Source organism: Oncorhynchus mykiss, chromosome 29 (assembly GCF_057628025.1).
Source record: "Oncorhynchus mykiss isolate SJ-2025 chromosome 29, ASM5762802v1, whole genome shotgun sequence".
NCBI classification, from domain to species: domain Eukaryota; kingdom Metazoa; phylum Chordata; class Actinopteri; order Salmoniformes; family Salmonidae; genus Oncorhynchus; species Oncorhynchus mykiss.
In genome coordinates, this window is record NC_143050.1 from 36768587 (window position 1) to 36783648 (window position 15062).

The following is a 15062-nucleotide window of genomic DNA, read 5'->3' on the forward strand; positions in this document are numbered from 1 at the left end:
CCCTTTGCTTTGAATACTCAACCAGCTTCAACAGTCTTGAAGGTGTTCCCACATATGCTGAGCACTCCACGGTCCAAACCATCTCAAATTGGGTGGCGGTCAACTGGTCACCCAACCTCAATCCAGAACCAAACATTAACACCTTTACATGAGACTGAAGGGGAGTAGACAGGTTAAAGGATTTAAGCTGTGCCATTGAGGGTGAACGGGAAAGACACGATTTAAGGGTATTTGAACAGGGTACGGTAGTAGTTGCCAGGCACACCGGTTTGTCAGGAACTGCAACACTGCTGGGTTTCACACTTGTATGAAGAACGGTCCAGCATCCTTCTAGAACACTTAACACCTTGAGTCTGTGGTTGGGGGGGGGTGCAACTCAATGTTAAGTATACTCAGTATATTAAGGCGTGAGCCAACCGAAGTGTAGAGCCTAGAGGTAGAATCAAGTGTAGCGATTAATTTGGGACAGGGTGTTCTGCCGCATTCAAAACTAAGCTCTCCAATGTCAAGATAAATTCTCCCCCCCCCCCCAGGTTAAGTCAAACTCAGAATTAAGTCTAGAACAAACTTTCCCACCTGAAGAGCAACATGATTTGACGTTAGAAAGACATGGTTGGTAGATTACAGGTGATAAACCAATTACATAGTGGTAGTAATCAACATGTACGAAACTATGACACATGACCATTTCTTCCAAACGATTTACTTACAAAGCACCGACAACAAGTACAGGACAAACATACTTGGTTTAATACACGTACTGAACAGGTAGAGAGAGACACCTAAATTGATTGACAGAACCTTTGACCAAACAGGACACGTGGATGAGCAGCAGCACCTGAAACAGACCAAAGACATGGTTTAACAAAACTCCCATCATACAGTTGAGCTGCTCGAGAACACAGCCAGTGTCACTTGTCTTGTGGCGAGTGACATTTTGCTTCTTTAAAAGTCCTATCTTTACAGTCCCAAAATGTTTGGGAGTTTAGTGGACTAATGAAAAACAAATATGTACTGAACAGTGAAATTGTTAATGAGTTGTCATATTGGTTTCCCCATTTAAATAAATGTACCCTAATTGATGGATTTCACATGACTAGGCAGGGGGCGCAGCCATGGGTGGGTCTAAGGCAGAGTCCCAGCCAATTAGTATATGTCCCCGCACAAAAGGCCTTGTTAGACAGTTTAATCAGCTGTCTGGTCTCAGACATGTCCTAGGCTGGCGTGGTTAAACATGGTCTGCAGTTGAGGCCATTTTGGTATACTGAAATTCTCCAAAATGGGATTAAGTGACTTCAGGTAGAGAAATTAAATTCTGGCAACATCTGTTGACATTCTTGTAGTCAGCATACCAATTGCACATTCCCTCAACTTGAGGAATCTATGGCATTGTGTTGTGACAGAGCTGCACATTTTAGTTACCTTGTCATTGTCCAACACAAGGTGCACCTGTGTAATGAGCATGCTGTTCAATCAGCTTCTTGATGTACCACACCTGTCAGGTGGATGGATTATCTTGGCAAAGGATAAACGCTCACTAAAAGGGCCGTAAAAATAAGGGCAGCTTTGTACCTATGGAAAATATCTGGGATCTTTTATTTCCGCTCACAACCTGAGACCAACACTGTTGTGTTTATATTTTGTCCAGTATAGTAGAGTGGATTTTATATGCCATTTAGCAGACACTTTAGCCAAAGTGACAGTCACGTGCAAACATTTGACATACGGGTGGTCCTAGGAATGGAATCCAGTCTATGGTACTTGCAACACCAGCCCTACAAACAGATAAGAGGCCCACTCAGAGATTACCATTACACCCTGAGGCAGTCACCAGGTAGCCACTTACCTGGGATTACTTTCCCCTGCCTTTTCCTCTCCCCTTTCCCTGAAAAGCATAGGAACCACAATTTTATATCCAGGCCAGTTGTGATTCTAACAGGAAAGACTACGTGCACTATATAGGGAACAGGGTACCATTTGGGACAAAGCTGGAGTCTCAGATTGAACAGGAAGGTAAATAAAGGCAGAGTAAATATTAAAGTACCTTTTGGGGAGGGTTCTCATCATCTGACACAGGTCTGGAAAGAGAGAGCATCAATTATGGCTTTGGCAACCAGATATTACATTTCTGCAAAGCACTTCCAGGAAATTTCATAAATGCGTCAGAGAAGCATTGATTAACACGACTTACTCATCTGCCGCCTCTGGCTTTTTTTTCTGGAGACGGGGGAACAACATTAGCCTGATCCCAGATCAGTTTGTGCATACCAGCTCGTTGTCAAGCCAAGTTTGAGTAAGAACACATGCTATAAATACGTGTCTTGTTGTGCCAAGTGAAAATGGTAACCTAATCATTCCAAAAAATAAAAAGCTAGAATTTGATAAACATACCTTTTCTGCAGTGTTTCCGCTCTTGGCTAGTGCTTTCTTCGGCTTCACAGGAGACTCCTCAATGTCTTCCTCCTCATCCTCCATCTCCTCATCACCACTCTCGATGCTTGAGAAGTCATCCTCCACTGGAAAGAAACAAGTTACAGAGATGACAGCTGCCAGTCTGAAAGCCCTGTAGTTGATGGATGTCCAAGCCGCCTCTAGAGTCACCCCCTTGGCTAAACCATTTAGTCACCCGATTCCACAGTAATAAACCAGCTACTCCGCAAGACCTTGACAAGCTGAACCCCGAAGTCATTAAGCCCTTCATTTTCACACCCATCAAACCCCTCATCTAGGGCATCCCTGGTCCCCCTACTCACGGGCAATGTGTTCCCCACAGATGTACACAGGGCCAGCACCACTCGTCAGCCTGAAGGTGACAGGAGGGTGGAGTTCAAGCCCAGAGAGATTGACCTGGAGATATGAATACAGATGACAAGTGTTCTCATTCAAACTCAGAGCCTAGCAGTAATCTGGTGATTACTCCCATTATCAGATATAAGTTCACCTTGTAGTCTAGGTCATTAAGTAGTTCAATTTCACAATAGAAATCCAGGTTGATCCATTTAAAATTAACTGCAATGCAATAGATTTAAGCCTACAAATGAAAAATTGGGACTACATCTTACCATGGGCATGCCGCTGGCATGCAGGGTTGCCACAGTTATACCTTTACCGTTATCCGGTTCTCCAGTAATCAACTCCACAATGTTGAACTCTCCTTTGGCGCCTGCGCCCAGACACATCTGCCAGGGACAAGTCAGTAATTTGCAAATGTGCCACTGTATTGAGTTTAAAGTACGTTCCAGGTTGCATTGATCGCAGTCGTGCTACCCGTAGTAACGTATCACGTGCATTTCAGACACGCTCAGCTGGGCTGCTACACACGACCTGAAACCTAAAGGCAGTTCATGTGTTTGTACAGCACTTGGATTGTAAAATGTAATGCTCCAAGATGAGTAATGACTTACGGTTCTCAGGGCGAGTTGATGTTGGTAGTTTGTGTCATCCGTTTTGAACGTTTCCTCCATCTTTGACTCACTGAGTTCACAACCTACAAAAACATAATTTAGAAAAAGCCTAACCGATTCCGTCCAACAGCTACATTTAATGGGCACACTAGGAACACAATTTCTAGCTAAATACCTACCCCATAACATCGACAGTGGTTTTTCCTGTTTGTGCATTTTTACAAACTTTACAAAACTTTACCTGGGAAAAACAAAACACTCGTGAGTCACGCACACGGAGACCTAACACATTAAATGTGCAGAAGTTTGTCAAAGCCTATATTTATTTAGCGGACCTAACGACGTCTCTGGTGGTTATCAGAAACGTCCTTTACCGTTGAGCAGAGTTCAGCCATCTAATAATTTCGCAATCAAAGCCTCAATCATAACGTCGCATGAACATGCTTACCGAAGATACTGCACGTCAGACTGGTCCTGGACAGATAGAGTACGAGAGAAATGCATCTTCGGAAACTGTAGATTATAAAGATGACGAGAAGACAGGTGACGCTAATAAAGCATTACGCGCCAAAGCTAATTGGCCCGTTAACCGGGGCGACGCACCCTAGAACAGAGGCACTGTTCAAATCCCAATCCACCTGTCTAGCCTCTACCGTGACTTCCAGAGAGCACATAAACTAAGGAACACTCTTGCTTGAAGGCACTCTCTCCATTCTTTTGTGTGAAATTGCTCATCGGGTGCCCAGCGGAGCGGTCTCGGGCTAAGACTGCATGGAGTGGAGAGCATGTTCTCGAAAACGGAAATGGAACGTAAAAAAACATATTTAAAAAACAAGGCATCCGAGTGATAGCGTTGTGAAGTCTGAACGAGTATGATGAAGATGATGCAAGCAATGGAGGGAGGAAGAGTGAGGGGAGTACTGGATGGACTGCTGTTGATAAACTAGAGTTGAAGTTAGGAAGAATAATTCTAGTGAGCCTGCTGATCAGCGCGATCCTTCATCTCGTGGACCTGTAAATAGCTTGAGGATGATGATGAGAGTAACCCCGCCGAAAAAAAGAAGGGGATAAGGAGAGTGAAGAAAACAGATGATGAGTTTGAATCCGATGAAGTTAGCAACGGTGAGGGAGACCGGTAATGTCGATGAAGATCAGTGTCAAGTGCAAACAGAATGAGCTGTACTCCAGACCGAGTGCTGGAGGTGATATGGAAGACAATGAAGATGAATTACCTGAGGTGGCAGGTGTGGTGTTGAGCTTGGAGCCCGAGCCTTGCACCAATGGTCATTCATCTGGTCCGGTAGGAGTGACCCTTCCTTTTGGCTGACCCATATCTGGTTTCAGGTTGAGGGGGGGAAGGGCGAAGGTAACCCAAAGTGGATTTCTTTGTGTTTCTTCCACCGAGAGGGAGCGGCGCCCCGCGCCATGTGAATGGGGACAAGACCTGTTACTTTCTTTGCTCTCAAGAACAGGGTGCCGTTGAAAGGAATGATTACTGGGGTAGTGGTAAGGGTGGAGGTGGATCAACTGAAGTTGAAGATTCCCAGTGTCTTTGACGGTCACCGTTTGGTGCGACGCAGACCTGGTGGCGAACGTGGCGAAACAGAAAATTCACTGTCTGTCCTGTTGAGTTTTGATGTTAAGTCGTTGCCCAACAAAGTCATGTTAGGATATATCAGTTATCCCATCAGAGCTTGAGTGCCGAATCCACTACGGTGTTTCAGGTGCCAAGTTTATAGTCATGTTGCAGCAGTGTGTAGGAGGGAGAATCCAATATGTGAGAAGTGTGCAGGAGGGCATGGGACAAGGAAATGTGTAGTATCAGTGAAACAAGTGGTATGTGTTAACTGTGGGGGTGCCCATGTTGCTGGGGATCAGAAGTGTCCGGTGTGAGAGAAGCAGGAGGAGGTTGCCAGGGTCAGAGTTGTACAGAAGGTGTAGCGTGCTAAGGCGGTGAAGAAGGTAGAGGAAATGGGTCACGGGTGAGGGATCCTAAGAGGCTCCCGGTGAGTAGTAGACTTTTGCCAGCACGCCGTCAATATTGGCTGATCCCTGGTCGTGACCCCACTCTCTGAGGGTGTCTCACACACTTGTACGTGTGAAACAGGACAAATATAAGCACCCGCTATTTGACCTCTGATGGGCCTACAAATGAAATGAGGGGGGGGGTTAATAAGTTAGTTGGCAGGGTCATTTTTTTCTTCTCTTTATCCATTTTTGTATCACAAAGCATAATGGATTTATACTCCAGTCCAGTTGATGACGGTAATGCAACGTTAATATTGGATGCCAACTGCCGTTAAACACAGCTGAAGAAGAAGAAGACCGTGCCTTATGGGATTCCACTTTGTTATGAAGCCAGCAGCGTTGCAGGCTCAGTTGAAGTGCCTACCAGAGGGGCTAACACCTTCGATCATTTTCACTCCATCAGCTTTGAGACACTTGGCGGAGGCATGCGTGAACACGCAAATGGAGGGCCGAGGGACGATGATTTGGAGTTCAGACACATTTGTTGTTGGATTCATGCATAGAGATAGATAGAGGACTCATCTTTGTATCTGTTTCATTAAAGTGTCAGTGACAGCGTTGGAATCGAGGCAATCTCAATTTTGAAGAGGTACATTACTCCTTCACAATTGGTTGATCCTTCCTGATGACCTGGTTGGACATGTCTCCAACTGGGTCACCAGGAGGGATCAGCCAATGAAGTTGGACGTCCCACCCAGTTGATTACATTACAATGGTGGAAGCCCTCAGTGGCACTGCCCATGCTAATACAGCCTTTTGACCACTAGAGGCCTCTATCATTCTCTATGGATTCATGCCGCTTGTGTTCCAGTTTCTTTTTAGGGAAAATCCCGTTGGAAAATCCTATCCATTGTGTGGTGAGTTGGCTAGCACAGTAGCAGTCTCTCTAGTCGAGACAGACAGATTGCCTCCCACAATGCTCCAATGTAGTTGCTACCCTAGGTCTGGGATTTCCAAGACTAGTAACAGTAGTAGTGAGTGACTATGTTTAGCCTACTGTGTAAGCGTATACAGCGTTGTAGTGTGTGACTGTGTAACCTTAGTGTGTGTGGCGTAATGAGGGATGTCTTTTAACGGTGATGTTGCTGAAAACACATAAAGCAAGCCATTTGTTGTTGTGTGAGAGCCTCAGTTCTTCAATTCTCATTCTCTACAGTATATGTGTGTGTGTGTTTGTGTTCTGCAGACAGCCGTGGGATGTGTATTTAATGCAACTCTGTGGGCTCGGATCTCTGCAGTCAGTGGAGAACAGAGTGGAGAAAACATGAGCTGAGTGTGCGACCACCGCACCCCTAAGGGGAACCCACACAGACTCACTAACACACACACACACACACACACAAATTCTCATATGAGCAGACACACACACTTGCTCCTAGACAGGCCATCAAAGAGTACCGCTTTGGGAAGAGAGCAGAGAGAAAGATGAACGGATGAGAGAGAGAGAGAGAGAGAGAGATGCATCCATTTAATGAAAGAGAGAAAGAGTAGACCATTGAAAGTGTTGGCCATAAGTGTATTTGACACAAACTTCAACATTGTAACACAACACCCATTTCTCTTTAACTAGGCCTACTCAAAAGCCTGCGTAACAGCTGCACATTCTCTATGCCAGACGAATACAAGACCTCGTCCTCTGATTGCAATGCTGGCTCATATTTCTCCCATAACATTCAGACATAAATACAGGCCTTCAGTAATGAGCCATCCAGTCGGGTTTCATATGAAATATAAATAGCAGGATAATGTGGAATAATTCAGATGATTACGGAGCTGATTGCGTCCCTGATGGCTTCTAGCTTGACCGATGGAATTGACCACTTTAACGACAGCGACATATCGACTGAATACTAATGAAACTGACGAGAGAGTGTGGGTGTTTGTGAGAAAGAGAGTGGTTTGAGGGATCGACTGGATGAGGAAATAAAAACTAGCTGAGGACGAAATCCCTAATCCCTTATAGCTACTGTTTACAGGCCTCCTGGGCCATATACAGCGTTCCTCACTGAGTTCCCAGAATTCCTATCAGACCTTGTAGTCATAGCAGATAATATTCAAATTTTTGGTGATTTTAATATTCACATGGAAAAGTCCACAGACACACTCCAAAAGACTTTCGGAGCCATCATCGACTCAGTGGGTTTTGTCCAACATGTCTCTGGACCTACTCACTGTCACAGTCATACTCTGGACCTAGTTTTGTCTCATGGAATAAATGTTGTGGATCTTAATGTTTTTCCTCATAATCCAGGACTATCGGACCACCATTTTATTACGTTTGCAATCGCAACAAATAATCTGCTCAGACCCCAACCAAGGAGCATCAAAAGTCGTGCTATAAATTCTCAGACAACACAAAGATTCCTTGATGCCCTTCCAGACTCCCTCTGCCTACTCAAGGACGTCAGAGGACAAAAATCAGTTAACCACCTAACTGAGGAACTCAATTTAACCTTGCGCAATACCCTAGATGCAGTTGCACCCCTAAAAACTAAAAACATTTGTCATAAGAAACTAGCTCCCTGGTATACAGAAAATACCCGAGCTCTGAAGCAAGCTTCCAGAAAATTGGAACGGAAATGGCGCCACACCAAACTGAAAGTCTTCCGACTAGCTTGGAAAGACAGTACCGTGCAGTATTAAAGAGCCCTCACTGCTGCTCGATCATCCTATTTTTCCAACTTAATTGAGGAAAATAAGAACAATCCAAAATGTATTTTTGATACTGTCGCAAAGCTAACTAAAAAGCAGCATTCCCCAAGTGAGGATGGCTTTCACTTCAACAGTAATAAATTCATTAACTTCATTGAGGAAAAGATCATGATCATTAGAAAGCAAATTATGGACTCCTCTTTAAATCTGCGTATTCCTCCAAAGCTCAGTTGTCCTGAGTCTGTACTACTCTGCCAGGACCTAGGATCAAGAGAGACACTCAAGAGTTTTAGTACTACATCTCTTGATACAATGATGAAAATAATCATGGCCTCTAAATCTTCAAGCTGCATACTGGACCCTATTCCAACTAAACTACTGAAAGAGCTGCTTCCTGTGCTTGGCCCTCCTATGTTGAACATAATAAATGGCTCTCTATCCACTGGATGTGTACCAAACTCACTAAAGTGCCAGTAATAAAGCCTCTCTTGAAAAAGCCAAACCTTGACCCAGAAAATATAAAAAGCTATAGGCCTATATCGAATTTTCCATTCCTCTCAACATTTTTAGAAAAGGCTGTTGCGCAGCAACTCACTGCCTTCCTGAAGACAAACAATGTATACGAAATGCTTCAGTCTGGTTTTAGACCCCATCATAGCACTGAGACTGAAGGTGGTAAATTAACTTTTAATGGCGTCAGACCGAGGCTCTGCATCTGTCCTCGTGCTCCTAGACCTTAGTGCTGCTTTTGATACCATCGATCATCACATTCTTTTGGAGATATTGGAAACCCAAATTGGTCTACACGGACAAGTTCTGGCCTGGTTTAGATCTTATCTGTCGGAAAGATATCAGTTTGTCTCTGTGAATGGTTTGTCCTCTGACAAATCAACTGTAAATTTCGGTGTTCCTCAAGGTTCCGTTTTAGGAACACTATTGTTTTCACTATATATTTTACCTCTTGGGGATGTCATTCGAAAACATAATGTTAACTTTCACTGCTATGCGGATGACACAAAGCTATACATTTCAATGAAATTAAATTGCCAAAATTTCCCTCGTTAGAAGCCTGTGTTTCAGACATAAGGAAGTGGATGGCTGCAAACTTTCTACTTTTAAACTCGGACAAAACAGAGATGCTTGTTTTAGGTCCCAAGAAACAAAGAGATCTTCTGATGAATCTGACAATTAATCTTGATGGTTGTACAGTCGTCTCAACTAAAACTGTGAAGGATCTCGGCGTTACTCTGGACCCTAATCTCTCTTTTGACGAACATATCAAGACTGTTTCAAGGACAGCTTTTTTCCATCTATGTAACATTGCAAAAATCAGTAACTTTCTGTCCAAAAATGATGCAGAAAAATGTATCCATGCTTTTGTCACTTCTAGGTTAGACTACTGTAATGCTCCACTTCCCGGCTACCTGGATAAAGCCCTAAATAAACTTCAGTTAGTGCTAAGTACGGCTGCTAGAATCCTGACTAGAACCAACAAAAAAATTGATCATATTACTCCAGTGCTAGCCTCCCTACACTGGCTTCCTGTTAAGGCAAAGGCTGATTTCAAGGTTTTACTGCTAACCCTACAAAGCATTATTTATTATTACTTTATTTCCTTTGTTTTGTCATTATTTAGTATGGTCAGGGTGTGAGTTGAGGTGGGCAGTCTATGTTTGTTTTTCTATGTTTTGGGTATTTCTATGTTTCGGCCTAGTATGGTTCTCAATCAGAGGCAGGTGTTATTAGTTGTCTCTGATTGAGAATCATACTTAGGTAGCCTGGGTTTCACTGTGTGTTTGTGGGTGATTGTTCCTGTCTCTGTGTTTTGCACCAGATAGAGCTGTTTTTGGTTTTCCACGTTTATTGTTTTGTAGTGTTCGTGTTTATCTTTTTGTTATTAAACATGAATCAATATAACCACGCTGAGTTTTGGTCCGCCTCTACTTCACCACAAGAAAACCGTTACATCCTACCTATCTTTCTGATTTGGTCCTGCCGTACATACCTACACGTATGCTACGGTCACAAGACGCAGGCCTCCTAATTGTCCCTAGAATTTCTAAGCAAACAGCTGGAGGCAGGGCTTTCTCCTATAGAGCTCAATTTTTATGGAATGGTCTGCCTACCCATGTGAGAGACGCAGACTTGGTCTCAACCTTTAAGTCTTTACTGAAGACTCATCTCTTCAGTGGGTCATATGATTGAGTGTAGTCTGGCCCGGGAGTGTGAAGGTTCTGGAGCAACGAACCGCCCTTGCTATCTCTGCCTGGCCGGTTCCCCTCTCCACTGGGATTCTCTGCCTCTTACCCTATTACAGGGGCTGAGTCACTGGCTTACTGGTGCTCTTTCATGCCGTCCCTAGGAGGGGTGCATCACTGATGTGATCTTCCTGTCTGGGTTGGTGCCCCCCCTTGGGTTGTGCCATGGTGGAGATCTTTGTGGGTTATACTCGGCCTTGTCTCAGGATGGTAAGTTGGTGGTTGAAGATATCCCTCTAGTGGTGTGGGGGCTGTGCTTTGGCAAAGTGGGTGGGGATATATCCTTCCTGTTTGGCCCTGTCCGGGGCTATCATCGGATGGGGCCACAGTGTCTCCTGACCCCTCCTGTCTCAGCCTCCAGTATTTATGCTGCAGTAGTTTGTGTCGGGGGGCTAGGGTCAGTTTGTTACATCTGGAATACTTCTCCTGTCTTATCCGGTGTCCTGTGTGAATTTAAGTATGCTCTCTCTAATTCTTTCTTTCTCTCTCTCGGAGGACCTGAGCCCTAGGACCATGCCTCAGGACTACCTGACACGATGACTCCTTGCTGTTCCCAGTCCACCTGGCCGTGCTGCTGCTCCAGTTTCAACTGTTCTGCCTGCGGCAATGGAACCCTGACCTGTTCACTGGACGTGCTACCTGTCCCAGACCTGCTGTTTTTAACTCTCTAGAGACAGCAGGAGCTGTAGAGATGCTCTTAATGATCAGTTATGAAAAGCCAACTGACATTTACTCCTGAGGTGCTGACTTGCTGCACCCTCGACAACTACTGTGATTATTATTATTTGACCATGCTGGTCATTTATGAACATTTGAACATCTTGCCCATGTTCTGTTATAATCTCCACCCGGCACAGCCAGAAGAGGACTGGCCACCCCTCATAGCCTGGTTCCTCTCTAGGTTTCTTCCTAGGTTTTGGCCTTTCTATGGAGTTTTTCCTATCCACTGTGCTTCTACACCTGCATTGCTTGCTGTTTGGGGTTTTAGGCTGGGTTTCTGTACAGCACTTTGAGATATCAGCTGATGTAAGAAGGGCTATATAAATAAATGTGATTTGATTTAATGTTGATCTGAGATACGTAATAACAGAAGCACAAGTCCCCCATCCACAGATTTGTGTGCATTAGAATGAGTCTTCTACCCAGTCAATCAAGCCTTTGGAGAAAAAGTGGACCATGGGAGACAGGTAAGTCAACAGGCACGTAGTGAGTCCCAGCGCTAGTTCCTGTTGATGGTGTTGTAACACATGAAAACTAAACATGGTCTCCGTAGCGATAGAAACCTTCTGAGAGGAGTTGAAGAGATCTACAGCAAGCTGCCATGACCACAGGGCTACTCCATATGCACGGCACACACACTCGCGGTACTACACACACAGTGCCACACGTATTGCACACACACACTTAGCCCCCTCATTCGACAGTGCACGGCTGAGTGTGTGTGGGATGGAAAGGAGATTCCTTACTGGTTTCAGGGACAGCCATGACAATGAGAGCGAGGAAGGAAATGGAGAAGGAGAGGTGCATATTGATCTTGTGCTGTTCAATGGCTAACACTGTTTTCCATGTGTGTGTCTCAGTGTTCAGAGGACAAGGAGCCAGGAGTTCAATGAATCAATACAACTACTAGTGCATGACCTACAGTATCACCCACTGCATATTTGTGTGTGTGTGTGGTGTGAGTTAGCTTATGCGAGCTTAACTGTTGACAGTGACCTTTCTGACACACACACCACATAAATGCTAGAATACTACAGTGTGAGTGTGAGATGGTAAGACTGCGGGTCTGTGATAATCATTGAGCTCGTCTCACTGCAGAGGCTTATCCCCCCTCTCTTCTGCGTACACACACACACACACACGTGCCGCATAAGCACATCTCTCCCCTCTGATGCCTTCCCCCTCACTATCTGAGGAGAGAGTGAGAGGGTAGAGAGAGAGAGAGAAAGGGAGGCAGGGAGGGATAGGGAAAGTGGAGAGAGCGAGGGTGTGGTTGTGGGGGAAAGCCAGGAGGCGAGTACTGAGAGATCTCCCAGTAATACTTCTCTCCATACCTCAATGTGTTGTCTCTTCCTTTGTTATCGGGGATGGGGAGAACACTGTGATATTGCTTAGCATCTTAGATGTTTTACCATTAGAGAACGAACAGAGGCACGGAAGCTTTACTGTGTTTCTATCGTGCACATCTCTGGGATCTGAACACCACTGGTTCCTGTGGCCTGATAGTGTTGAGTGTTTCAGCACCATGGACAGCAGCCTATATGATGTTTGACTCTCTCTCGCTTCGTTTTGATCCATCTGTACGGCAAAACGGGATCCATTTCTGGCACGCACGTCTCTCCCTGAAGTGTTGCACTCGTACACTCCCCCCAAGGATTGATAAGCATTGTGTTTGTGTCGACAGAGGGACTATCATGCGTTTTACACGCCAATCCTATGCTTTTAACTCCCTGAGAAGGTGACAACGGGTGTACACTTCAGGGAGAAGGAAGAGAATGTTAATTGGGTCTGGGTAAAAGGTGGAGAGGTGGATGTCTTAGTGCTGCTGCTGTGGTGATTAGTATGTAAATCCTACCAGCCCTGTTACTGTGTAGGACATGACAGGCTCAGTGCTGGGTCTCTGTGGTGTGTGTGTGTGTGTGTGTGAGAGTGAGAGAGAGATTGGTGAGGGGAGGGGAGGGGACAATAATGTAGTCAAGTCACTAAACCTCCAGTCCGAATCGAGTGCCAAGTCCCTAGCATTCAAGTCTGAGTCCTTTGTGCTCGAGTCACGAGTCCCTTGTTAGTGCTCAAAGCTACATTTTGCAACGTAGAAAGCTGAATAACTTACTGTCTTGCACATTGGTAATGCTAGCCGCTATCTGACATGTGCTTTTCTATATATCATGTTGAATAATAACAAGGGAGAAAGACTTTCTGACAACAAAGTCACGACTGGTCGAGTCCGAGTCCTGGACCTGCGTATTACGGTACACTCACCGTCCCACTCTGTTGCGTCCTTAGTGTGTGTGTGTGTGTGTGTGTGTGTGCACATGCAGTGATGCGCACTACAGAGCACAATACTTTCAAGCCTAGACAGCTCCTCAGACCACCACAGACTCGCTCTCTCTCTCTCTGTCACACACACACACACAAGCACTGCATGTGATAGTTGAGGAGATTGGGGACTATGAAAGGGACAGATGGAGAGGGCCAGCTGCTGTGGTCCTTAATGAGGCATCTAGTTGCATAACTCAATCCTAAAACCCCAACACTTTCTATTTACACGACATGACCAAAAGTATGTGGACACCTGCTCGTCAGACATCTCATTCCAAAATCATGGGTATTGATATGGAGTTGTTCCCCCCTTTGCTGATATAACAGCCTCCACTCTTCTGGGAAGGCTTTCCACTAGATGTTGGAACATTGCTGCAGGGACTTGCTTCCATTCGGTCACGAGCATTAGTGAGGTCGGGCACTGATGATGAGCGATTAGGCCTGGCTCGCAGTCAGCGTTTCAATTCATCCCGAAAGGTTAATGGTTTGAATCCCAGAACCACCTAGATGACAGATCTGTCCATGTGCCCTTAAGCAAGGCACATAACCCTAATTGCTCCTGTAAGTTGCTCTGATAAGAGTGTCTGCTAAATGACTAAAATGTATCTATCTCTTGCTCTAAACCCCGAAAATATCTATCTCTCTATCTAAACCTAATACATTCAATCTATCTCTCTAAACCCAATACTTTCTATCTTATCCCTAACACTTTCTATCTCTCTCTAAACCCAATACTTTCTGTCTATCTCTCTCTTTCTGTCTATCTCTCTCTAAACCCAAAACTTTCTGTCTATCTTATCCCCAATACTTTCTATCTATCTTATCCCCAATACTTTCTCTCTCTCTAAACCCAATACTTTCTGTCTCTCTCTAAACCCAATAGCTTCTGTCTCTCTCTAAACCCAATACTTTCTATCTCTCTCTAAACCCAATACTTTGTCTATCTTATAACGCTGACACTTTCTATCTCTCTCTAAACCCAATACTTTCTGTCTATCTTATCCCTAACACTTTCTATCTCTCTCTAAACCCAATACTTTCTGTCTATCTCTCTAAACCCAATACTTTCTGTCTATCTTATCCCTAACACTTTCTATCTCTCTCTAAACCCAATACTTTCTGTCTATCTCTCTAAACCCAATACTTTCTGTCTATCTTATCCCTGACACTTTCTATCTCTCTCTAAACCCAATACTTTCTGTCTATCTTATCCCCAATACTTTCCATCTCTCTCTAAACCCTGACACTTATATCTATCTAGTCATGCTCTCTATTCATTCTCTCTCTCTATTCATTCTCTATCCATTTTAAGTGTACCACAGTGAGAATTTCTTTCTGCACTCTCTTTTCTGTGTTTCTCTGCTCCCCTTTTGCCCTCTGTCCTTTCAGATGTACAACAGGGCATCGCCATGGATACTGGCATTTGCTAGGTGAATACCAAGGGGTAGAGCTCTGTTGGCACACACACACACACACTCACACTCACACGACAATCAGCAGTTTTAATTCCTAATTATTGACAAAGGCAGGTACATTGTCTGTGGTAGACTAAATCCCTTCAAGTATGAAAAGACAGTAAATTAACATTTAGGCTGAATATTTTAAGCTTTCTTTTTAATTTTAGAGCAGCTTCAGCACGACTTCTGTTTGGTATTTGGAGCCAGGACATACTGTATATTTT

At 44.5% G+C, this 15062-nt stretch overlaps 1 protein-coding gene across 2 annotated transcripts; it reads right to left on the reverse strand.

The window, feature by feature from the left end:
* Positions 1–728: 728 nt before the first annotated feature.
* Positions 729–3665, reverse strand: LOC110509616 (nucleoplasmin). Of its 2 annotated transcripts, XM_021590613.3 has the most exons (9): positions 3584–3665; positions 3405–3487; positions 3063–3179; positions 2754–2847; positions 2392–2516; positions 2192–2217; positions 2045–2078; positions 1847–1885; positions 729–838 (listed from the first exon to the last, which is right to left on the reverse strand). In XM_021590613.3, the coding sequence occupies exons 1-8, from the start codon at positions 3618–3620 to the stop codon at positions 1853–1855; spliced, it is 549 nt and encodes a 182-aa protein (XP_021446288.2). In that variant the 5' UTR covers positions 3621–3665; the 3' UTR covers positions 729–838; positions 1847–1852. The 2 variants fall into 2 exon arrangements, 1 of the variants encoding a protein (XP_021446288.2); XR_002471456.3 differs by lacking the exon at positions 2192–2217 and having other exon boundaries at positions 792–838.
* Positions 3666–15062: the final 11397 nt, after the last annotated feature.

What these genes read in the sequence shown, in the direction of transcription:
- LOC110509616 (XM_021590613.3), bottom strand. Translation starts at nt 3,620, where the DNA reads ATGCACAAACAGGAAAAACCACTGTCGATGTTATGGG. An exon ending in ACCACTGTCGATGTTATGGG is followed by an intron (nt 3,488 to 3,583) that starts GTAGGTATTTAG and finishes ATGTTTTTGTAG; the next exon opens with GTTGTGAACTCAGTGAGTCA. An exon ending in CTGTGGGGAACACATTGCCC is followed by an intron (nt 2,517 to 2,753) that starts GTGAGTAGGGGG and finishes GTTTCTTTCCAG; the next exon opens with TGGAGGATGACTTCTCAAGC.